The sequence below is a fragment of the Harmonia axyridis genome, chromosome 1, assembly GCF_914767665.1.
Source record: "Harmonia axyridis chromosome 1, icHarAxyr1.1, whole genome shotgun sequence".
Taxonomy (NCBI): domain Eukaryota; kingdom Metazoa; phylum Arthropoda; class Insecta; order Coleoptera; family Coccinellidae; genus Harmonia; species Harmonia axyridis.
In genome coordinates, this window is record NC_059501.1 from 956,971 (window position 1) to 982,265 (window position 25,295).

At 35.1% G+C, this 25,295-nt stretch overlaps 2 protein-coding genes across 10 annotated transcripts in view; one reads left to right on the forward strand and one right to left on the reverse strand.

Annotated features, from left to right (window-relative positions):
- The window catches only part of LOC123671521 (glutamate-gated chloride channel), a 65,971-nt gene extending 46,556 nt beyond the window's left edge, over positions 1–19,415 (forward strand). For 2 of the 9 annotated variants that reach the window (XM_045605405.1, XM_045605404.1), the window contains 7 exons: positions 4,324–4,464; positions 6,040–6,192; positions 6,254–6,468; positions 10,936–10,986; positions 12,975–13,103; positions 15,537–15,641; positions 17,571–19,415. In XM_045605405.1, the coding sequence (XP_045461361.1) occupies positions 4,324–4,464; positions 6,040–6,192; positions 6,254–6,468; positions 10,936–10,986; positions 12,975–13,103; positions 15,537–15,641; positions 17,571–17,732 (956 nt within the window). In that variant the 3' untranslated portion in view covers positions 17,733–19,415. The remainder of the gene's footprint in view (positions 1–4,323; positions 4,465–6,039; positions 6,193–6,253; positions 6,469–10,935; positions 10,987–12,974; positions 13,104–15,536; positions 15,642–17,570) is intronic. The other 7 variants (XM_045605407.1, XM_045605408.1, XM_045605409.1 and 4 more) reach the window with 7 other exon arrangements.
- Positions 19,416–22,953: 3,538 nt separating this feature from the next.
- Positions 22,954–25,290, reverse strand: LOC123671523 (ras-related protein Rab-27A). The gene is made up of 5 exons (XM_045605415.1): positions 24,854–25,290; positions 24,729–24,796; positions 24,439–24,553; positions 23,827–23,939; positions 22,954–23,735 (listed from the first exon to the last, which is right to left on the reverse strand). Exons 1-5 carry the CDS (start codon positions 24,995–24,997, stop codon positions 23,537–23,539), a joined length of 639 nt encoding a protein of 212 aa, XP_045461371.1. The 5' UTR covers positions 24,998–25,290; the 3' UTR covers positions 22,954–23,536.
- Between the last annotated feature and the right edge of the window lie 5 nt (positions 25,291–25,295).

Genomic DNA, 25,295 nt, shown 5'->3' on the forward strand with positions numbered 1-25,295 from the left:
AGGTCATATTCAGTATTTGGCGGGACCAGCTCAGCGTAGTGTATTATGAGTTGTTAAAACCGACTGAAACAATAACAGGCGATCGTTATCGAACGCAATTAATGCGTTTGAGCCGAGCATTGAAAGAGAAACGGCCGCAATACAACGAGAGACATGATAAAGTGATTTTACAGCATGACAGTGCTCGACCCCATGATGCGAAAGTGGACCTGAGCCTTTCTGTGGGATAGGACCAATAAAAAGCTGCGGTACAGCTATGAGAGTTGAAAAGCAGGACAATCCACTGAACTAACACTCCTAGACTTGTTCAGGCGAAGAAATTCGTGAAGATTTCACCTACCTACACCAAAAAGCTCCTGAAGCTGTCGCGAGCCGAGCTTCGGGTGATGGTGGGACTGCTAACGGGACACTGTCGGTACAAACATCATTTGTACCGCATGGGAGAGTCAGCAGACGAGATTTGCAGACTCTGTGGATCGGAAGCAGAAACAGCCGAACACTTGGTATGCAAGTATCCGGAGCTGGCTGGCTTAAGAACCATTCATATGGGTAAGCCGGTCCTGGATACCAGAGAGGTACCGGCCAAGGCCCCTAAGGAGGTTATCATTTTTATTAACGTCATTGACGACCTCCTTGGGTTTCTATGAATGAGTAGGGTAGAGAACAAAAGATCTGCATGGTCGCAGTTCCCGGAAGGCTTACCGAACCAAAACGACCCCAGTTCAAATAATAATAATAATAGCGAAAGTGATCAAGATAAACTTGGAAACGTTGAGATGATTCTTGTTTCGATCAATGTCACACGGTCTTGTAGCACTTCCGAAAGTAAAAAATTGGATCAATTCGTGGATCGCTTCAAAAGATGACCAGTTTCTTCAACGCGAGATTCGTACGCTGCCCGAAAGATGGAAGAAAGTAGTGGCCAGCGATGGACAATACTGTGAATCATAAATGTATAACCAGTTTTTTTACAATAATGCCTCGATTTCCGTAAAAAAAAACGGTGGAAGCAAAGTTGTACGCCTATGTAGAATCCACACAAATAAATCAATCCAAATCTTCTATCTGACATTTCAACTACCAAATTACTGAAGGTATCATTTATTAAGATTGTCAGTTTTCTATCCAGGCATACTTTCCTAGCAGATCCACATGAACTTCCCTCAAAATTGCTACAATATCCAAGCAACATTCTTCCTAAAAATTGGTGCTTAATCATGAAAGCCCAGCCCAAACTCCAATTCCGTCTTCATAAATCTCAGTCTCTGGCGCAGCGCACCAAGAGACTGGATAATTTCAGCCTCCAGCCTCCTTCTCCACTACATTCGATGCATTATTTATTCATCTTTTATGCGCTAGATGGAAGCTCGTTAAATCCGGCCATCGCCTTAAAGCATTCTGTTTCATCTGATGAACGGATATGGGGAAGTTGCCTGGCCCAGTTGGAGCGCGCTTTTATAAATTCCGAGAAACTCGTTAGGAGTGCAATTGCAAGTTTGGAGTGACTGGGGGCGACATCTATCGCTGATGCTGAATTGGAACGCGGGATATCCGAACAATTGACGCTTTTAGGGGGAGAGAATAGACTGTTTGAATAGGCTGCGAGTCGTTGAAGTATTTCGGGAAAGCAATAACGTGAAGTCGGAAGCTTTTGCACGCTTGTTCAACTGTGTAGAGGAAAAACTAAATAAGTATTTAAAGAAACATTGAAAATTTGCAGAAATTCAGTATTAACCTTACATTTATGACTTAACTTAGCCCCATAAAAAGTAATCGAGAGGAAATAAAGTTGTCACCAAATTGATTTTGTATTAAATTGATGGTTAAGAGGAAATACAACCACGCGACTTCCCAGTTCAAAATGAAATTATACATTTTTCTATTCACAACCGCCGATTTTTATGGGGTTTTCAATAATTTCTTCAAACAATAATCTACATTGTATAGGGTGTTTTTTTTCGAGGTATATAACTTTAAGTTGGCATTACTGTTCAAGATGGCGACCGATTGAACAGCTGTCAAGTTATTTATTCTCAGTTTGGTTTGGTAATTCATCATGAATAGACTCATGCCTGAACAACGCTTGCAAATAGTGCAATTTTATTTCGAAAATAATGGTTCTGTGCGGAATACGTATCGCGCACTACGTCCATTAGCGATGAAGCGCACTTCTGGTTGAATGACTATGTCAACAAACAGAACTACCGCATTTGGAATGAAGCTAATCCTCAAGTGTATGTTGAAACACCGTTACATCCAGAAAAACTGACTGTTTGGTGCACTTTATGGACTGGTGGAATCATTGGTCCGTACTTCTTCAAAAACGATGATGGCCAGAACGTTACAGTCAATGGTGATCGGTATAGAGCCATGATTACTAACTTTTTCAAACCTGAATTGAACAACCATGATGTCCAGAAGCTGTGGTTCCAACAAGACGGCGCAACATGTCACACAGCTCGTTCCACAATCGATTTATTGAAAGACACGTTTGATGACCGCCTAATTTGACGTTTTGGACCTGTGAATTGGCCTCCAAGATCTTGTGATTTAACACCGCTAGACTACTTCCGGTGGGGCTATGTAAAGCCATTGTTCTATGCGGATAAGCCACAAACCCTTGACCATTTGGAAGACAACATTCGCCGTGTTATTGCCGATATACGGCCACAAATGTTGGAAAAATTCATCGAAAATTGGACGTCCAGATTGGACTACATCCGAGCCAGCCGTTGCGGTCATATGCCAGAAATCATATTTGAAATGTAATGCCACAAGATTATCTTGCGGATTAATAAAATTCATATCAATCGAATAATCCATCGTTGTTTTATTGCAATTTAAAGTTCTATAGCTCTTAAAAAAACACCCTTTAGAATGACAGTATTTTTGATTTGTGAATAAAAAAATGTAGGTAACATATTGTGTTTCACAAAAGGATTGAAAATATGTTCAATATACACTTGTATATTTCAAAATATTCGTGAAAGAAACGTTCAAGAAATCATCACAAAAGAGGAAGAAAATCTTGTGAAAAAATAATCGACCGTCGTACAGAGAAAGCAGATGAAGTGAATGTACAATTTCGTACACCGTAGAAAGTTTGGTCATCGAGGAGTCCCATCAGAGAGGAAATGAATGGGTATCAAATGTTTTACTGATAGACAGAAAGCCACGTGGTGGTAATCCCTCTTAAGCACGCTTTATAGCAAATTACGCCGTCTTGTTGGAACCAAATGTTGTCGATGTTTAGCTGATTATTGGAAACAAAAATTATGGATCGATAGTGCTTCCTCAACAGGAGCTCCCTGATTTCGTAAGAAATGAAGAGTAAGGACCGTTGGTGCTACCAGCGTGTAAACCGCACCAAACAGTCAATTTGAATGTGTTTTTTATAGGCACATAAGACAGATCCTTAAGTAAAATTTTCCACGTAGCCGAAGAACAAAGACCAACAAGTTGAGAATGGCGACGTATCGACCTTTTGGCGTCTTCTTCAAAACTTCGCGCTACAGCAGCAATATTCCCTTCGGTACGCACGTTCCTTTGTCTATTGCAACGACCATGACCATTCCTAAATCAATTTAGAGTACACCAAATTTTCCTGGGAAGATTGAAACCGCAAACTTTTTCTGGATCAACGATTAGATTTTTGTTGAAGACGTTACAAAAATTGCATTCCGAACGCCAAATATCCTTGTCACTTTGATCAGATTACAGAAAAGTTTTAATCCATAAAAGTTTACGCGACGCTAATCTGGCAGTTCTAGCATCTGAGAGGTAAGATACAATTGAAAATGAGTTCGTGAAGAAATGAAATTTATCCTCAAATTTCTTAACTGCAACCTACCTACAAATATAAGGCGGTAAAGGTGTAGATCTAATAGTTCCACTGATAATTCTCATACAAACGCTAAGTTGTGCATCAATTTTATGAACATGAGCATTAAAACAAACAGAACAACAGTACTCAGCAGCAGCAAGCACCAAAGTCAAAGTTGCTGTACAAAGAGTACTGGTATCAGCACTCCAAGAAGAACCTGCTAATTCGTGAAGAATATTATTCCTCGACTTCAATTTCATATGCAAATTTTCCAAGTGGACAATTTTCTATCTTTCTCTTGAATATTCAAATTGAAAAAGGAAACATCTGTTTTGTTTGGATTAGGACATAAACCCCACTCAAAAAAATAATATTTCATGAATTTTCAAATTCTTGTAATAATGTTATCTAGGGTTGTAACAGAATATCGAAAATTTTATTATTTTTGAGTGAAACGGGTAACGTAACTTGGTTTTTTCTCAATTTTGAATATTTTCCAGTATCCTACGAAATCAACACGATCGAATACGTGTGGAAGAACGACGAAGACGTCCTGAGGAAGTCCACCAGCCTCAAAACCTTGAACGCTTACCTCATAGCCAACAAGACGATAGAGTGTCCTGTTAAATCGAGCTGGAGGGGTAAGTAAATCCAGAATAAATAACCTTGTGTAACAGACATTTACAGAAAATCCCTACATAATTGAAAATAGCGAAATGAGCGGTTGCCACAAGCGTTTCTGACGTTTTCTCATTCATCAACCGCCCCATTTTCGAACGGGCATAGACTAATCTCTTCATTTCCATACAACTGCCGGCAATTCTGTGGAAATGGCCTTGCTATATCGTTTTGTTGGGTAAATCTCAGAAGGGGACTGCGAAAGACATTTGTTTGCTCAGCAAACAGACCAGTGGTGATGGAGCAATCAGAGGGAAGGTTTAGATTGAGCGTCGTTTTGGTTGTTATGATGACATATTGATGATGTCTCGACAGAACAGTATGCGATGGTATATGGGAGTTAGTAAACATGGAGTATTGGGAGAGAGAACACGTAATCACTGATGGAATTGTCAGTGTGGCTTTTCTTGGGTACCCCAACTGTTGAAATATAGATTGATGCTAAAGGGTGTTTTTTTTAGAGCTATAGAACTTTAAATTGCAATAAAACAACGATGGATTATTCGATTGACATGAATTTTATTTATCCGCAAGATAATCTTGTGGCATTACATTTCAAATATGATTTCTGGCATATGACCGCCACGGCTGGCTCGGATGTAGTCCAATCTGGACGTCCAATTTTCGATGACTTTTTCCGACATTTGTGGCCGTATATCGGCAATAACACGGCGAATGTTGTCTCCCAAATGGTCAAGGGTTTGTGGCTTATCCACATAGACCAATGACTTTACATAGCCCCACAGAAAGTAGTCTAGAGGTGTTAAATCACAAGATCTTGGAGGCCAATTCACAAGTCCAAAACGTGAAATTAGGTGGTCACCAAACGTGTCTTTCAATAAATCGATTGTGGCACGAGCTGTGCGACATGTTGCGCCGTCTTGTTGAAATCACAGCTCCTGGACACCATGGTTGTTCAATTCAGGAATGAAAAAGTTAGTAATCATGGCTCTATACCGATCACCATTGACTGTAATGTTCTGGCCATCATCGTTTCTGAAGAAGTACGGACCAATGATTCCACCAGCCCATAAAGCGCACCAAACAGTCAGTTTTTCTGGATGTAACGGTGTTTCGACATACATTTGAGGATTAGCTTCACTCCAAATGCGGCAGTTTTGTTTGTTGACGTAGCCATTCAACCAGAAGTGCGCTTCATCGCTAATGGACGTAGTGTGCGATACGTATTCCGCACAGAACCATTATTTTCGTAATAAAATTGCACTATTTTGAAGCGTTATTCAGGCGTGAGTCTATTCATGATGAATTGCCAAACCAAACTGAGAATAAATAACTTGACAGCTGTTGAATTGGTCGCCATCTCAAACAGTAATGCCAACTTAAAGTTATATACCTCGAAAAAAACACCCTTTAGCTTTTGATCACCGGTTAGCAAAAGTGGAGCAGAGCCTGAATAATATTTGTCAAACTCTTGCTCCGCTTCACGTCACATTTCCAATTGAGAATTCTCTCGAAGAGCTCATCCAAAAATACCTTAGCAATATTAAAACTCACTAACCTCTTATTCCAACCAACAGGTAACTACAGCTGCCTTGAAGTCGATCTTACATTCACTAGAGATAGATCATTTTACTTTACAACAGTGTTCATACCTGGGATAATATTAGTTACATCTTCTTTTATAACATTCTGGTTAGAATGGAATGCAGTGCCTGCAAGAGTTATGATAGGTGAGTCTTTCACACAACCTCATGCTTTCTCCAAGATATACTGATCTCCAATCTTTTCCAGGTGTTACTACAATGCTCAATTTTTTCACAACATCGAACGGCTTCAGATCCACATTACCAGTAGTGTCCAACCTTACGGCCATGAATGTTTGGGACGGTGTGTGTATGTGCTTTATTTACGCATCTCTCCTGGAGTTCGTTTGTGTGAACTACGTGGGTAGAAAGAGGCCGCTGCACAACGTGGTTTATATACCGGGGGAGAACCCTGTCACTCAGGTGAGTGCTGACATCTCTTTTTCTGTCTCATTTCCGATTTCCTGAATAAAATCGATGGACTAAATACTGCCTGAAACACTGAACCATAACACATGTTTTAAACCCTTTAGACTTTATATAGATTTTATCTACTTTCTGTATTGGGTTCATTTCTACTACACTGGACGGAAAATAATGATACTGTATAGGATGTTCCTAAATTGGAGGTACAAAGAAAAATGAGAGATTCCTTGTATGATTTTAAGACATAAAAGTTCTGTAAACATGGCCCGCAATTGCTTTGTTTTCAAGACATAGGGTGTTTCTTGTTCTCCTCCTTTTTTGTGCCGATTTCAGTGGGTAGAGCATGAGAATCTCAGTGTCGTGGGTTGGTGCCCCACGTTGGGCGCCAACACTCTTCTGTTTATCGAATCTTTGTTAATTTTCGCTGTAGGTAAAGATTGGAGAAATAAGTACCAAAACTTATAATGTATTTATTCATCATAGCACACGCAGTGGATCCCTATAAAAATTTAGTTTTTGCTGAGGATTACCAGAGAATTTTTTTCTCGAAATCGGTATCAGATACGACGAAACTACAAGAAACCAAAAAGTTTTGTAATAGACCAAAGATTCTTTTCACATTTCTCTGAACTACCAATAGTCCACCAAGAAAAAGTTCTGGAGGAAAAAACTGGCTACTCCCTGCCAGAAATATCACATGAATTCTCATGAAACAATATAGACAATTTATAGATGATTTATGATAGGTGTTATGTGTGAAAACACATTCAAATATCATATATCCACATTAGGAATTGCCATTAGAAATTGAAGCAATACGTATCTGATAAAGTCCTCATAAATCATTCCAAAATTGGAATATCTTCGCCAAGTTTGAGTTGTATTAAGTAATATCTTGTGGAGAAAAAGTGTTATAAGAAAAAAAAATTGAAAAATCAATAACCTGTATCGAATAATAGCATTTGTGTGCCCATGTGTATAAGACTTTTCCGTTGAAATGATCCCAGGAATCTGTCATTTTTGTTTTTACCTTCACCCTGTATATCTTTGAAAATCGCTCGGGGTGATGATGGGTATTTGGATACTCAGTGACATTTGATGTACCCAGAAAGAATAAATTCTTCAACTTGATTAGCTCAAATCGTGGTTGCTATGAAAGGAGTATAAAGTGGAGATACAATGTACGTATATACCCTATAATGAACGGTCAGATGTACTGAGGTACTTGGAATCACATTGCCAAAGCTCTTCGCTGACCTTGGAGTGCCGTAATTCCATAAAACACCAACAAAGTAACTTCCCTATGAGTGCCAGGGCTCAGTGGTATTGAAGCAATGGAAAAGCTGATACAGATGAAGCCTTCAACTTGGCGGAGATATGTGGATATTCATCATCTGAACGCTTTTTCAAACGATCAAAGAATCCGAAGAATACTATACACCCAAACATTCAATTGAACAAGGAAATTGAACAGGCTCAAATGAGCAATAAGACCACTAGAAAATATGCTCCCAACTACTGACATAACATCTCGAGAACAGAAATCATCTCAGATATCAAGAGCTACTACCCAAGAATGAATATGGAAGAAATCTAAATATAGAAACATTCGAATAACATCAACAAAGGAGAAGAAACACCAATAGTGTACAAGCACAACGCCTGGTTACCAGTAATAGATCTTACAAATACGAGAACTACCAGAAGTGGAAGGGATGAACCCCATAGCTCCACCCCTTCTGGTAAGGAGAGTATAAATACCGCATCAGGAGAGAACCGTCAATCATATCACAGAAATCCAGCATCAGGTTACAATCTACAACTGATTGAACCATGGTTAAAAAAAGGATTAAAATTGTGATTTTCCAAAAACTTATCGAATTGAAGAGTGTATTCCTTCGGGGTGTTATACTTCTCAAGGTCACTGAGTATATTCGTTGATCCATTTCATCACTAGATGAAATTTGACTTTCACTAATATTTCGTGTTGACAGAAAATTGACTTAAGACAGAGAAAAATACAGGCTCACTTTATCAGTCATTAGGTATCTACTACATCCTTCATAAAACCAAAATGATGATAACTTCAAAGTGATATTGTAAGAATCAACAAAAGGATTCAACCCTGAAATGCCAAATTCTATTTTCCTCAACTAAATATCTTCATCTCCAGATTATAGATGAACAGTTGAACAAGGTTCAAGCCTAATAAAATTGTTGTATTGGGATGAAAAGCATTTCTCCGGTATCGTTGTGAAGTAGTTGTGCCCACCCTTCACTGTTTTTTGTCTTGTACTTACGTGATTCTGTAGGACACATAAGTCACAAATTGTTTATTGTTATGCACGTGTGAGATCTTAGTGTGATGCCTCATCATGTCGTCCTGATGAGTCTTAGAATCATAGAAACGTTTGGGAACATGGTGCGGCATCGGGTGCATGTCATTCGAACAGTGGATACGGTGTTCTATGTTAAATTCTATGGTAGATTTGTATGTTTTACTTCATAACTGTTCCTTCTTTAACGAAACTCGAAACAGAAGAAATAACAGTTAACAAATTTCAAAAACATGGGGACAAAATCCCCGAAGCATGTTCAAAGGTTGTTCGTTCAAATAGACACTACAATAAATATCGTTCTTCGATATACAGGGTGATTCACCGGGATGGCCTATTAGACGTTTATGGAAAACTAATCATAATTTTGAGCTGAAAATTTGCATATTAGGATTTGAGACAATGTTCTTTCTCACTAAAATATTTTCAGATCTCTACAACTTCCGGTTATACCGGAAACAGACTACTACTTCCTCATTTCAAATGGCACACCCAGTATATTATTACATCATTAGATAGCGGTTTTTCCTCATTTAAAATTCTTCCTCGATAACTCTTAAAGTATTCATTTTAGGTATAGGGTTTGCTCAAGTAACCCTCACTATATTTGGACGTAGTATCGACTGAAATAATAAAAAATATAGGTTCTAATTTGAAAATCTTGAGTTTTGATTAATTTGAATTGTCCAAGTTCATTATCCTCTTATAAACACCCTGTACATTTTTGGTCCACACCCAAACAGTCTTATAATACTACGTATTTGCGGAATCGAAAAAGAAAAATTAATTTTTGAAAAAAGCTCTTTCTGCGGTAATATTAAAAAAAATGTGAGTCCCCATCGCTACCATTTTTTTCATAAGAATCCCAATAACTCATGAACCGTTGAGTTTTTCTCAAGGTATGGCTTATTGCCAAAATTGCCATCAAAAAAGCTATCTAATGATGCAATAATATACTGGGTGTGCCATTTGAAATAAGGAAGTAGAAGTCTGTTTCCGGTATTACCGGAAGTTGTACAGATCTGAAAATATTTCAGGGAGAAAGATCATTGCCTCAAACCCCGATATGCAAATTTTCAGCTCAAAATTATGATTAGTTTTCCATAAACGTCTAATAGGGCATCCCGGTGAATCACCCAGTATTAGATTATTTCTTCAGGGAGAACCTAAAACCAATTTCGTAATCAGTCGTTGTAACTTGTGAAATGTTCAAAAAGGATTTGTAGAGTTAGCAATTCGAACTAGTGACAGCTGTCGTTTCTACGATAGGCAGATGTTCAATTTTTTGGAGCACAACCTTTTTGACTTCTTTTATGATTTAGAGCTTAACATTGTTGGAAATATGTGGCACCACCACAAAGAGGGAGGCAAGTAGCTGCTTTCCCAAATAAATGGATAGATCACGGGGGACTAATGATATGGCCACCTTCTTCACCGGATCTCAATCCGTTAGATTTTTATTTATGGGGACATATGAAGCAGCTCGTCTATCATGTTGAAACCACATCTCACCAACAATTGCTTGATAGAATTCAAGATGTAGCAAACCAAAAAATGGACGGCCCAAATCTGATCCTCCGAGTAAAGAAATCTTCAGTTCGTCGATGTGAGACTTGTGTTCAAGTCGAAGGTGGCCATTTCGAACAATTTTTATTGTGGAGGAAGATTGACACAATGTTTAGAGTTCAAAGATATTGACTATAACAAGAAAAAATATATTTTTTTTTTCTAGTGAATGAAAACGAATTGGACTTGTTTATAATGAGTCCATCTGCCAAAGTTTTCCATAGAGCTTGTCGAGAACTCTATATAACCAAAGAAAAATGTCTGACGTACAGAAAAAATACTAAGAATCAACTCTCATCCGATTATGAAATTGACTCTTAGGTTCTTCCAAGTTATTCCTCCCTTCCAGAAGATGTCCACGTTTCTCTTGTATAATACAAAAAAATCTGTGTAAATTTCTCCAATCGGGCGAGCATAATGCATTGCCAACATCGAAAAAACCAAAATACATAACATTTCCCAAAAAAAAAAAAGTTAATTTCTCACGATCCATAATAATATTATCTCACCCATATACCACGTTTTAAACGAATATTGAGATCTGTACCATGTGATTTTACAGCGACTGCCCGCTGTACTAAGCAGGATAGGCATTATTCTCGCCAGCCCCTTGGTAAGCTTAGGAAGTTTCAGCTTTCAACCCCCTTTGAGCCTTGTTTCAGCACCCCAGCACTGCTAACCTCCCATAACTAACCAATGGGTTGAACTCACTGCAAACGCCATCTGTGAGATGAAGACGAAAATTACGTTGCGTGAATTCAATCTCTGCTTTATCTGGCGCGGTTGGCAGCCCTTAACGGTTGGTAACTTGCGTCACCCTAGATAAATCCGGCCCGAAGGACCAAAAATGTTGAATTGTTGATCGTTTCACGAAGGACGCTTTTCCCTCTAGCTGATCATTTGATTTTTCCTTTTTTTGATATGGTAGAAAGTTGGGACATACTGTTATGCTCATTTAGAATCGATTTCCAGAAGACTAGAGCATTGATCATTTACTATTTCTCAGGCCTTTTCGAATGTTCAGAAGATACTGAAAAAACACGCTGCTTCCTATCACAAATTTTAATATTTTGACGCATGAGGCATGAAAGAAATTTTTGCATGGGTGTTCCTTTCCATTTTCATCTTAATACTAACAATTTTATTGCAGAAATAATTTTGAAATTACGAAAATTTAGTTATTCTCGTAATTCTTGTAATCGAAAAAGACAGCATCTGCACTAAGATTTGAAATTGATAATCTAAATAACAAGGAAGAAGGAAAAAACATAATTTTTGGAAAATGGAAGGTATGGTTAGTGTGCAAGAGAGAAGTTTTTTCGAATAAATCACCCAATCATTGCAGAAGCAAACCCAATTCAACCGTAATAGATATAAAAAATATTGTCCTTTTCATTATAAAAGTTTAATGAGTCTTCTTGATGAAGGATATTTAATATAAATCAAATAATTTGACAACTTTGTGTCTAATCCTTCACAAAATAAACTGAATATATCATACAGATATATTATTGTGAAGGATTAGACACAAAGTTGTCAAATTATTTGATTTAGATTGTCCTTTTCATTGGCATTCTCAAAGATTAGGTACACATTTAAGCATGATACACATAGATTTGGCAAGAAAATATGTTATTAAATATGATGAGAAACGTTTTTGATTGGGCGAACTTACGATGACGTCAATTTGAAATAAACACGTGACAGATACTTTCTCACTTTATACTTTATTGTTGATGAAAGGTTTTCCAGTGAGAATGATACAATTTTAAGTTGATAAAATGGCAACGCTGTTTGTTATTTTCGACATTCCTCAAGTAATTTGTGTTCAGTAGGCTATGCCATTTAATCATGGAAAGATACACGCTTCAACAACATTTATAAATTGTTAAATGGTTTGATTAAAATCAGTGCTCATATCTGCATACTGAAAGAAAATTTAAGAATTCATATACAGCAATATTCAGTTAATCGACTCACTATAAGATACTTTCGAAGTAGTTAAGTGAATAATGTTGTCCATGAATTTTTTATAAAATTTTTCCAGTATTCACAAATGAGCACTGATTTTGATGAAACAATTCTAAACGTTGTTAAAACGTCTTTCTTCAGTTGAATGGCATAACCTATTGAACACAAATAGCATAAGAAATGTTAAAAAATAATACAGTGTTGCCATTATATCCTTTTTAAATTGTATTTTTTCTATTGGAAAACCCTTCATATTAAAACTGCCTAAATTGCATTATCATCACTGAATAGCCTATTTACTAATTTCAATATCCAATGAATAATATTGATGGTGATTTTATTTGAAAAGAATTTTTCTTTTTGAAACACGATATTCTTTCCAAAATATTTCCCAAAATTATATTCAACTGGATTAAAAATCCATTTCTTTATCAACGTGAACATTATTTCATCGGCCCAATAACTGTATGCTGTGGAACACCCTTTGAATTGATACTAATCGTTGTTCAATATGTATACATACATATTAACGAATACTAATAAAGCTAATCACAACAATAATCGCTGTGTCTGAGTAGATGTACTAGAAAACAAACGAAAAAAAGTCTAAATTAATTTCTCTTTCGATAGGAGTCGATAGAACAAGAGTATTTTTCGTCCTTTTGTGAGCCACCTGTCAGACGTCAAAGTATGAACACAATTATGGTGTGTACCTACCAAAAACTCTTATGTCCTCCAATTTTTCTGTATCTTTATAACGTAGGTATCATTGGATTTTAAATAAGTAACATTGAAATTCAAAAAAACGGAGAAGAGTTTTCTTTTAAGATGAAACTTTTGACGATACAATCGATCTTATAAATCATTCGTGATAGAATTTTTCTACGTATTTAACACTAAAAGTCTGTATGGTAGTTGTATTGTAAACTATGGATATTTTTCTGGTGAATTAAATCATTTCTAACAATATACTCTGCGGTTTTTTTAAGTATATTGATTAATTTCAATCAACTGTGTTGATAGAAGACAAAAATCATAACACACACGAATATACTCCCCTACAATAACCTTTGTTCAAACGTTGTCATTTTCCATGTCACCCATCATAATAACATTATATATAATGCCCAATTTACACTTTCAGGGTTCTGGTTGATAGAGCTGTTTAGTGAGTAAAATATAATCGATGTTTAGTAGATGGAAATTGTTGACAATTTGTATGCCTCCATGAAACACAAGAGGCAGTCAGTGTTTATGATGTTTAGATGGATAATAAACGTTCATGTAGTGAAAAGTTAGAATGATAGGCAGACATTGGACATAGGTTTAATTTATTGAGATAATCATTTAAAAAAAATTAACAATTTTACGTGAAAACAAACATGTATACTCTTCGTTTTGAAGGTTTTCAATGGAGATGAATAGATCATAAATTAGCAGAAAAGGCGTTTATAGAACGAAAGCATGTCCTATATGTGATGAATGTTTAGAATCGTGAAAAACCTCTTCTATTACGGGGTTTGTTCCATTGTAATATTCCACTTTAATAAATAAGTGGGCGCTAAAAGAAAATGAGAAAGTTTTCCATATCACTTTAAGAAGCTTTTGCTCAGCAGCTTCGAATAAAAACAAATGACTTCGTCACACTGCTTAATCTTTATCTCGCAATAGTATAATTCACTCTAGAATAAATTTTTAAAAGCTTAATTTATCTTAATACAGCGAAATATACATACCGCCAAAATTATGGAAACAGACAAAATCGGAACGAAGTTTGTAGTTTATTTTCTCTTGAACCCTTTTACAGTTTTAAGTATTTGATTAATTCAGCTACAATTCAAGATAATAATTGCTAGAATCGTCCAGAGGATTCAAAAAATGAACTACATTGAAATTTTGTCATTTCTTCCTAATGTTATTCTGGTAACATTGAAATCAGTGAATATTTTCGAATACTGATTGTATGCAAACAATAATACTTCATAACTCAAGAGAATAGAGTCTGAAAGAATGCTTGAGAGGAGTAGAATTTTTATTTGAATAACTACTCCACATTTATAACCACATTCATTTTGTGAAAAAAAATGCTCGACAAAATTAAAAATCTATAATATGAATCGAAAAACTATCGGAGACAAGAGTAACAGATTGAGAGAGCTCTATACTCCCCTGGCAACTTGAACTATTTAGTAATACTAAATAATTTCTTTCAATGGTCGAACTCACAACTTGCATATAAATAGAATATTATTAGAGACGCGTGTAACAAAGAAAATATAAGCAAATCAAATTCAACAAAAGAGACTATAGTATTGAATTTCATTTTAAATTTAAAATGGCCATTCTTGAATTCTAGGTTCTATACGCTCCATTAGTGTGACGTCACACACCGCCATTTTGGTTCTCCTGTTAGTGTTCGGAATCCAAACAAATAAATTCTTATTCAAATTAGTACGGTGTCGTTGAAGAAATTGGCTTATTTTCATAAATAAGAGTATTTGAGGAACGATTTCAGTATTAAAATTGATAGACAGAAGGAACGAGGTTAATACCAGTAAGTTTGAATCCTGTATCATTCCCCAGATTTTGTAAAAAGGCGTGTTTATTAGTTGAACTTCAAGTTCGAACTTACTCGTGCCTTCTGTCAATCAATTAATAGTAAAATCGTTCCTTAAATAATCTTATTTATCAAAATAAGCCAATTTCTTCAACGACAACGTACTAATTTGAATGACAATTTGTTTGTTTGGATTCCAAACACTGACAGGAGAACTAAAATGACGGTGTGTGACGTCATCACTAATAGAGCGTAGGGATTTCCACTTTTTTAGTGTGGGTCAGATGAATATCATCCATAGGTGCTATTGCGATCAAGATTCGGTAAAATCACATAAACTAAAGTAATTTCACTAGAATAACAACTTAGTTGGACATCTAGATCGATAGAAAAAAAAAATAATTAGATCTCTCTGATGATCATTACTTGATTAATTCATTCCCTCTATACTTTTTGAATTCGCTAAGGCGTTTATTAGAAAGAATTCGTTTCAAATATAAAATAATCATATTTTGCTCGAATAACTGTAATAGAATTACTAGTGGTGTTTTGGAAGATGCTGCATGGAAGTGGACAAGGATAATGTCCAAAACAGTGAATTACATTTTGCCTTTAACGATTTCTTTTGTACACAGGGTGATAGGAAACGAAGTGCCAGGATACCGAACGAAATGGTTTCCTGTACCAACTGCGGACCTAGCCCATGTACCCACACGGCTACCAACAGCTGCCCATCGGAGGTAAGCAGTATTTTTTTGTCTTTGTCAATTTAAACAATGCTTCAATCGCAGTCTGCAATACTGCCATAAATTTGAAAGTGTTTATTTTATCAGATATGCTGAAAAATGTCATACATAATGTAATACATAGGCGAACAACTTGCCTCTGCATTTTTTTCCGAAATTCGAGGATTAATTGTAAAAAACTGGTTATAACGGGTGTTTTTTTTCGATATATATATATATATGTATATAACTTCAAGTGGGGATTACTGTTCAAGATGGCGACCTATTCAACAGCTGTCAAGTGATTTATTCTCAGTTTAGTTTGGCAATTCATCAAGAATAGACTCACGCCTGCAAATAGTGCAATTTTATTTCGAAAATAATGGTTCTGTGCGGAATACGTATCGCGCACTACGTCCATTTTATCTTGTTTAGCGATGAAGCGCACTTCTGGTTGAATAGCTAATCCTCAAGTGTATGTCGAAAAACCGTTACATCCAGAAAAACTGACTGTTTGGTGCGCTTTATGGGCTGGTGGAATCATTGGTCCGTACTTCTTCAAAAACGATGATGGCCAGAACTTTACAGTCAATGGTGATCGGTATAGAGCCATGATTACTAACTTTTTCATTCCTGAATTGAACAACCATGATGTCCAGGAGATGTGGTTCCAACAAGACGGCGCAACATGTCACACAGCTCGTGCCACAATCGATTTATTGAAAGACACATTTGGTGACCGCCTAATTTCACGTTTTAGACCTATGAATTGGTCTCCAAGATCTTGTGATTTAACACCGCTAGACTACTTTCTGTGGGGCTATGTAAAGTCATTGGTCTATGCGGATAAGCCACAGACTCTTGACCATTTGGAAGACAACATTCGCCGTGTTATTGCCGATATACAAAAAAAAAAAAATGTTGGAAAAAGTAATCGAAAATTGGACGTCCAGATTGGACTATATTCGAGCCAGACGTGGCGGTCATATGCCAGAAATCATATTTAAAATGTAATGCCACAATATTATCTTGCGGATAAATAAAATTCATGTCAATCGAATAATCCATCGTTGTTTTATTGCAATTTAAAGTTCTATAGCTCTAAAAAAACACCCTTTACATAGACGTGAACTTTGCTTTCGACGTTTTTTCCGTAATTGGAAGTTTCATCGTAAAAAACTAGTTATACATTTATGATTCGAAGTATTGTCCATCACTGGCCATTACTTTTTCCCATGTTTCGGGCAGAGTACGAATCCCGCGTTGAAAAAACTGGTCAACTTTTGAAGCGATCCATGAATCGATCCAATTTTTTCTTCTTCATAAGACCGGAAGTGCTAGTCAGCCAAGTCGTGCGCCATTGATCGATACAAGTGATTGTCCGAGGGAGCAACGTCTGGAGAATAGGTACGGCGGATGGGATAGGACTTCCCATTTCAACGTTTCCAAGTATGTCTTGACCACTTTCGAAACATGGGGTCGAGCATTGTCATGCTGTAAAATCACTTTATCGTGTCTTTCGTTGTATTGCGGCCGTTTGTCTCTCAATGCTCGGCTCTAATTAATGAACTGCGTTCGATAACGATCGCCTGTGATTGTTTCAGTCGGTTTTAACAACTCATAATACACTACGCCGAGCTGGTCCCGCCAAATACTGAGCATGATCGAGAATGACTTTATGATGCAGACACATTTCGATGGCGTTATGTTTACAAATACCTAAGCTTATTGTATGACATCTACGATATATTTATTTCGACTACCACTTACCGCTACAGCCATCTCTTACAAAAACTACGGAAGCAAAGTTGTACACCTAAGTCGCTTTTGACGTTTAGTCATCAGGGTTGCCAATTACCGAAATATAAAATACAATCCTCGTAGTTGTTGGCAAGCTTTCTAGAATAGTAATACTAACCCCAAATAGATTCTGACCCAGAGTAGTCTTGCTTATTACAGGTGCGGAAGAAAGAGCCTCCACATCCGATCAGAGTGGCTAAAACCATAGACGTGATCGCTAGAGTCACCTTTCCCACAGCCTTCGCAGTTTTCTTGGTCTTCTTCTTCTACCACTACAAAAGCTACAGCAGACAGCAGGACGATTGAAAAACTGAATTTCAGTGATGAAGGACAGGTGATCCGGATATGGACAACGTAAAAGTTCCTTTATAAAACGTGCAAGAACGTTATACGCACAAACGTCAGCCCAAAGGGTGCAATATTACAATATAGCAATCATTGCAATTCAACGAATCAATGTACAAGTGTTCTTCAAAATGAGTTTCCACGTGAGAGGTGCTAATTTTTGGAGAAGGCAGATATAGTTATTATTATTAATCGCCTGAACACACAATTTTCATTTACAGTACTTTCATATTTTCGTAGATGGCAAACTTGGAATATTCTTGACTTGTCTTTTTGCAAAATGAATGTGAAGTTTGCATCACCCCAAATATTGTCTCTTTTATGGATGCGATGTAGCACTTGAAGAGTTGTTTGTTATGTATCTCGGAAATAAGCAATCCAGAATAAGAAATTAACAAGAGATACAAGGTATTATTATAAGAGATATTACAAGCAGAGCTGACGAATACTCTCAAAAAATTTGTTGTACAAGATAAATTCTTCTTTAAAGAAGGATCTCTAGTTACTATTAAAAAAAAGGACTTTAAATATTTAATTTTCTAGCTGCTAGAAAGATACTTTTTCAGATCCTTCATAGCACAGCATTCATAGCAGATAAAGTCTCTAGAACACAAGATACAGTTCTTTTTGGTATTCTCTTCATTGTTTGAGATTTTCGGCATTTAAAACACCAATTTGCTATTTAAGGCACTTTTTCGTATTTAAAATAACGAGTTTTACCAATAGAAATGATACAATTCAGAATGGTTATGATGGCAACACTGAGCAGTAATTTTTGACATTTCTTATGTCATTTGTGTTCAATAGGTTATGTCATTTGATCATGAAAAGATGCACACTTGAACCACGTTTAGAAATTGTTTTATCGAATTCAGTGCACATTTATGAATGGTGAATAGCTATTTAACAATTTCTAAACGTTGTTGAAGCGGGTTTCTTTCTATGATCGAATGACATAACCTGCTGAAAACAAATGACAAGAGAAATGTCAAAAAATAATACACGGTGTTGCCATAACAACCATTTCAAACTGTATAATTCCTACTGGGAAAACTTTTCAGTGTCTATGGTACTTTTTGGTACTTTTTTGTGATGTATCTGAGATTTTAGTTACTTGATGCAAAAATAAAAAGAACTAAGATGAAGCAATAACTTAGATTTCAAAGTAACTAAAATACGTTTTCCTGTTGGCTCTGCGCACAAGTCAATAAATCCTGACAATCCTTTCAAAAAATTCTCAATTGCTGCATCGGATAAGCCTTCATTTCTCCAAAAACTGTGTGTAGGTACACCGTTTTCTGCCCAGGTTTTTCCATTCCAGTTTTTAACTTAGAATATATTTTACTTGCTGCTCAAAGGCGTTTTGCTAGCTGTAATAATTGTGAAAAAAAGTCGCTATTATAGTCTTTGTTGTTATATTTCGATATGGTTCTTCATATTTGTGATTAATTTTTCGTTATCTCGAAAGTTCGTCAAACGTGTAACGAGAGATATATTTGTAAATATTCGATTTTATGTAATCGACAGCTTTTTCTCTAGACTATCCTAGGATTTAGGATTAAGTAGTATTTCTACCTATTCGAAAGACTGTCTTCAAGAAGAACTCGAACGAAAATTCAACACACGAAGTTGATGAAAATAAAATAAAAATAATACGAAATACATACATTTGTAAACATGAAAAACAAACTGATTCGAATAATTCTTGAAGACCAACCAGAGTGCTTTATATTATTGTCCATATTCTAAATGAATGTTATCTGATTGTGATACTAAAATGGAAAGGGTCCAGAGCAATGGAAAGGAAGAATTTATTGAGCATAGCTTTAGTCATCCCTTAATTTACGCACATTTAGATTGATACTACACCCAGTAAATTTAGGTGGGCTTACGGATATTTTCTTATCATATGAACCATTTGAATGCATCGAAATACACGACTTTTGGAAACTGTCCCAAGTACTTAACTTTTGGGAAGTTGATATTAAATCAGATATATCGTCACGTAAGTAAAAAGCGTTATGCCCCTCAGGCGACCTGCATCCTCATTCTGTGTCTTTGTATTATACAATTATGATTGACATGAACACCCTCACGTGACATTTTCGTGATCTGTCAATATTTGCCCAGAGAAGGAGGGACAAAGATAATATGCGGTGTTGCCATAACGATCAAATGAAGTTAGGAATATTAAAATAATTCGAACTTTCGTTGACTTTACAAGTCAAGGTCGTAGATGAGAAAAAAATTGAACTTTAACATATGTGTCTCGAAAACAAAACATTTGCGGATTCTTGTTTTTAGGACTTTATTTCTTTAAATTATCCGAAGAATCTGTCATTTTTGTTTGTACCTCTAATTTAGGAAAGCCTTTATAGTCAATTCAAAACTGATGTCTTCAAAAATAAATTGAAATTTCAATGAAACACATCAAAAATGAAACACATCAAATTGAAAAACACAGCGCAGACAATTTTTCGAATAACTCAGTTCAGTTCTTTGATAACTGCAGTTGCAGTATTAAAATTTTGTGACGAAAATCATAAAAAAAACCGAAAACACCCGGTAAATGTATACCGATGACGAATGCAAAAATCACAGATGGCAAATAAGGGGGACGCCGACAAAGCAGGTAGATAAAGAAAAAATAAAGCTCGGACATAGACGTGCCCGTAGTGCAATAAAAGTAAAAGCGATAATAAACTCATAAACCTTAAAAGGCTCATATTTTTTGCTGCCTTAACGATTTTAAAGAAGATCAAAAAGATTATTGATTCATATCATGGAAAAATTTTCGTTCTTCGTCTTTGAGAGAATTCTGAAATATTTTATTTTAGAAATCTTGGGGGGGAAGGGGGTATTACCCCCAGATCCCCCCACATTTCTACGCTCTTGTTTCGAGTATTATTATGAATTAGAGTTTCACCTCTTTTGTAATGATTTTTTGTAGGATTTTTCTCACGAATATTTTTAAAATACATCAGTACCAAAACCATCATTTTTCTCATCCACAAATTAAAAATAATGAAGTAGTACAATAAAGATTATTGTTGAAAGGAATTATGTGAAAACCACATAAAAATCGGTAATATAAGAGGAAATATCTCCAATTTAGTTTTGAGCTGAGCAGTCACGCATACTCTTAAGTATTCAAGTCTGAATAACTTTCTGTTTCAAAATATATTAGACAGTGCCATAAGAAATTTCCTTTTTTTAAGGTAGCAACAATATTTTAGCTCCAGAAAATTCTAAGTGGCACACAAATTTAGGACACCCTGTATGTGTGCTTTAAGACTTGACGAACATAACTGGTATAATCGAAAAAAATTCACATATTAACTTAAATTTAGAGCTGATAAAATGCCGTAAGAATCTTCAATCCTGGAGGGGATTCCCCGACCATACAATTTTTTTCTTTAAGCTTTCTTCTGGTTTCAGTATAAAGTATGGATCATTCAAGTGGTTCTTCAAGACCTGTTAGTAGCTTGACGAATTTTGATATTTATTAGCGGAGAGCGGATATTTGGGTCAATAATCGAATAATCTGATACGATAATTCACCTTGTATATGAGCAATATTCATTATTATTCGCAGTACGAATTTTGGGTCCATAATATTTGTGATTATTGTTAAAGCCTAATAACTCACACTTCTGTATGATAAATTTGAATTCAGCGCATGCTTTTATGCAGACTGAGCTTCATCTAAGGTTATGTATAAATATAAATAATTAGTGATAATTACAAATTGTTGATAAATATTATATTAATAGATAATTCAGCACCTTTACTTATCTAAATTCATTATGTATATAGATTCCATGAAGTGTTGGATTTCGAACATCTTTCGACTGAAGGCGTTAAAATTTATGAATAAAATTAGACGGGTATGGTGAAGAAACAAAAATGGAGAAAATAGAGATTGAAATTTTAAAACAGAAAAAGATCTTCATAATTCAACAAGTCATTGGATGTTTTCTTATAGTCTATGCACTTCTATTATAGGTAATAAATTTTCAATTTGAAATAATACTACCAAAGAAATATTCGTTATTATAGTATCGATTCACAAACAACAGTATATATTACTTTATTTTCTCTTTTTTGTCATACACTATTTGAGATTTCATAAAGAAAATTCAAAATTGGCAAACACCAAATATTTTTCAAAAGTTTCCACTTCACGGAGATCGTAAAAAACGATGTATTGTTATTAAAAATGAAAACCAGCCACAAAAAACTATTCACAAATTAATAAAGGTGGAAATTATGTACCGATTCATGCTCTAACAAAATCTTGAAACAACAACCATCCTTTGTTATTATATTATATTCAATATCTCTTTGGATAATATAGAAATTTTATAACAATCCATATATCGATGTTTGTTCAATTTATACATTTCTTCTCTATATATAAGCAAAATTACTTGTTTCACAAATTATGTATGTATTTTATTGAATTGTTAAAATTTTGACTATATTGTTTATGCGCAAATTTTCTCCTGAGTTCTTAAAGAACGATGTTTTTATATGAATAAGTTATTTATTGATTTGTTTTGTACATTAGATATACTCTTGTACTTGTGACTGTTACCTCAATTTTGTTATAGCATTTTATAACTGAAAAATATATCTCCCTGAAACAGAAGCTTTATTTCAATAAAAAAAATGGTACTTTATGGATTCAGTCCTCAATTGATGGAAATTCAATATCGAATTCAATGAAAACAAAATTAATTTCCACAAATTTTAATATTCGCAACAATTATTTAATGGATTCAGTCCACTTGGTGGAAATTCATATTGATTTGATAGAAATTAATATAAACACTTTTTTAGTTTCCACAAATCTGCGGAAAATAAAATAATGTTAAGGGTGACAACATTCTCCAAAAAGTGTTCTCCATAAGTGTCATCTATGTAAATAATTCATCTATAGCTCAAATTATTACCAATTGCCAGCTCAATGAAGAAAGTTATTGTTATTAATTCATCCACCAATTATATTATTTACGCCTGAAGTGTCAATGTTGGAGAAACAATTATTTATGGAGATTAATTTTGAGAATTTTTTTGGGAGCCATCCACTCGCACATGAATAAATGTGAATCAATTAATCCAGCAAAAGCTATCAACTTTTTTAGCCATTAATAAATAAATGAAAGTATTATTTCTACAATTTCTCACTTATTTTTTTATTGAACTCACAATATATATGTTAACATTTCTTCTTTATATGTATATATATATATTTCATATAACAATTTATATAAAAGCAGTAGTAACACAGTAAAGGTAACTCTTGATACAATGGTATCTTTTGGCAGAGTTGTCAGGAAAAAGTATCATAGTTACTTTGAAGTATCTAAGTTACTGTATCTTACTTCATTTTATTTTGGCAATAAATAAATAGTATTTCAGATATTCCTCGAAAGGATCTGTATCTTGTAGCCCAGAAAGTACCTTGGGTACCAGAAAGTATCTTGGGCACCGAAAATATCTTGGATACCGAAAAGAATCTGTGTGTTAGGTAATATGTTATAAAAGTCCCATGTTTAAAAGAACTGAAAAAGTTCCCCATTTAGCATTTATAAAATTGACTCAAGATAAGGGTTCAAGTTCCCTTTTTTGAATGAATAACCACTCTGAGCAGATACCTAAAGTAACTTCAAATACTTTTTTAGAAACTAAGTGGGTAACCAGATGCTTTCCAAAAGTATCATTGACAGCTCTATCCATAGGGAATTTGAGGTAGTTCAGGTTTATTTTTGACAAGCACACTTTTGTAATGGTGGTGCAGACATATCGACGTTATCAGGTCCCAAACTTCTACCCCTTCTACCAGGGAGTGCACCCAAATCTACAGCGTTCTCCATTCGCACCATAACGAGATCCAATAGAGTTTCGACTGCTTGAGATACGTTTTGTCCAGTGGCAGCACTGGTTTCTATGTAAGGCAGTCTGAAATTGTTAATAAGAGAAAAATGACACATAGCACACCAAACTTATAGCATTAATATCACATACTTTTTCAATTAAATGTTATACTCACCCATTTTTTTCGGCCATTTCTCTTGCTCTCCACTCAGCTACCACTCTTTTATCTTCTAGATCACATTTGTTTCCACATAAAACTACATCAGGTGCATCACAGTATGCATGTAACTGAAAATACCAGTCAGAACAAAGATAAATAGGAAGAAGAGCATGCGTCAGTTAATCTATGAATACACTTATAAAAACAGTCACTTCCAGTATGTGGAAACATATTTACAAATTAAAAAAATGTATTCACTTTAAAAAAATAAATTAAAAAATTTAGGAATTCAATAATTCAACAGTTATCAGTTGTGGAAGGAAAAGAAATACCAATAAACTAACATATATAGCTAGGTACGAAGAGGAAAGATTGACACTTAAGCAATAGTGCAGTGGCTCATAGTTTGTTCAAAAATAATAACCAATCAATCATGAAAAAAATCTTATTCTTCCTCTTGTATCTCCATATGGTGCTAGTCTTCTGAATCTTTCATTATACACGAACTGTAGAAAAAAATCACTAAATTTTGATTGACTGAAGTCAATCTGGGGCTCTAAATGTTGCCACTGCACTCATAACAGGACTAAACATTCAGGACATAAATAAAACGTTTTAAATTCATACCCTGAGTTGTTCGACCCAACTCCGAATTTCAATAAAAGACTGCTCGCTAGTTAAATCGAATAGGAGCAAAAATCCCATAGCATCTCTATAGAATGCCGTTGTCAAACTTCGGAATCTAAAGATGAAATAAATATTAATTTTGATGAGAATGGCCTTGGATTTCCACTATACATAGTTCATTTTTTATAAGGATATCTGTAGAGAATTGAAGTAACCTAAATAGTTTTACTTGTTAGTGAAAAAAAAACATTCAAACCATATATGTATGGAATAAAAGAGAACAAAAATACCTTTCTTGTCCTGCTGTGTCCCACATCTGTAAGTGTATCCTGTAATTTTTTCCTTTTGACGAATGTAGCTGTAAATATATTGGTTGATAAATTATAATTAGAATTCACTTCTTCTGTTAACTCACCAGTCGTTTTTCCCTAAAATCAATTCCAACAGTGGAGATAAATCTCGAATTGAAACATCCATCTGTATATTGGTATAAAAAGCTTGTTTTTCCAACTCCAGAATCTCCCAAAGTTAAAAATTTTATAAGGTAATCGTAATCCATTGAAATACTGTAATCAAATCTGCTCAAGATCAAACAAATTTCTATTGAGCAAACTGAAATTACATCAGTAATAAATTGTAAGATTGTAATCAATAATAGAAAAATATAGACAAATTTCAGCCTTGTTCTTTTTATATCTAACCTAATTTCTCTATTTTCTTCCAAAAATCAATAATTCCCCAACAATGTTGCCAATCACAACCATAGATTAAAAAAAAATCTTAACCACAACAAAACGACAGAAATAATGACACTTCACCAATTCTTCTCTATTCTGTCACCAACAGGGTAATCAACT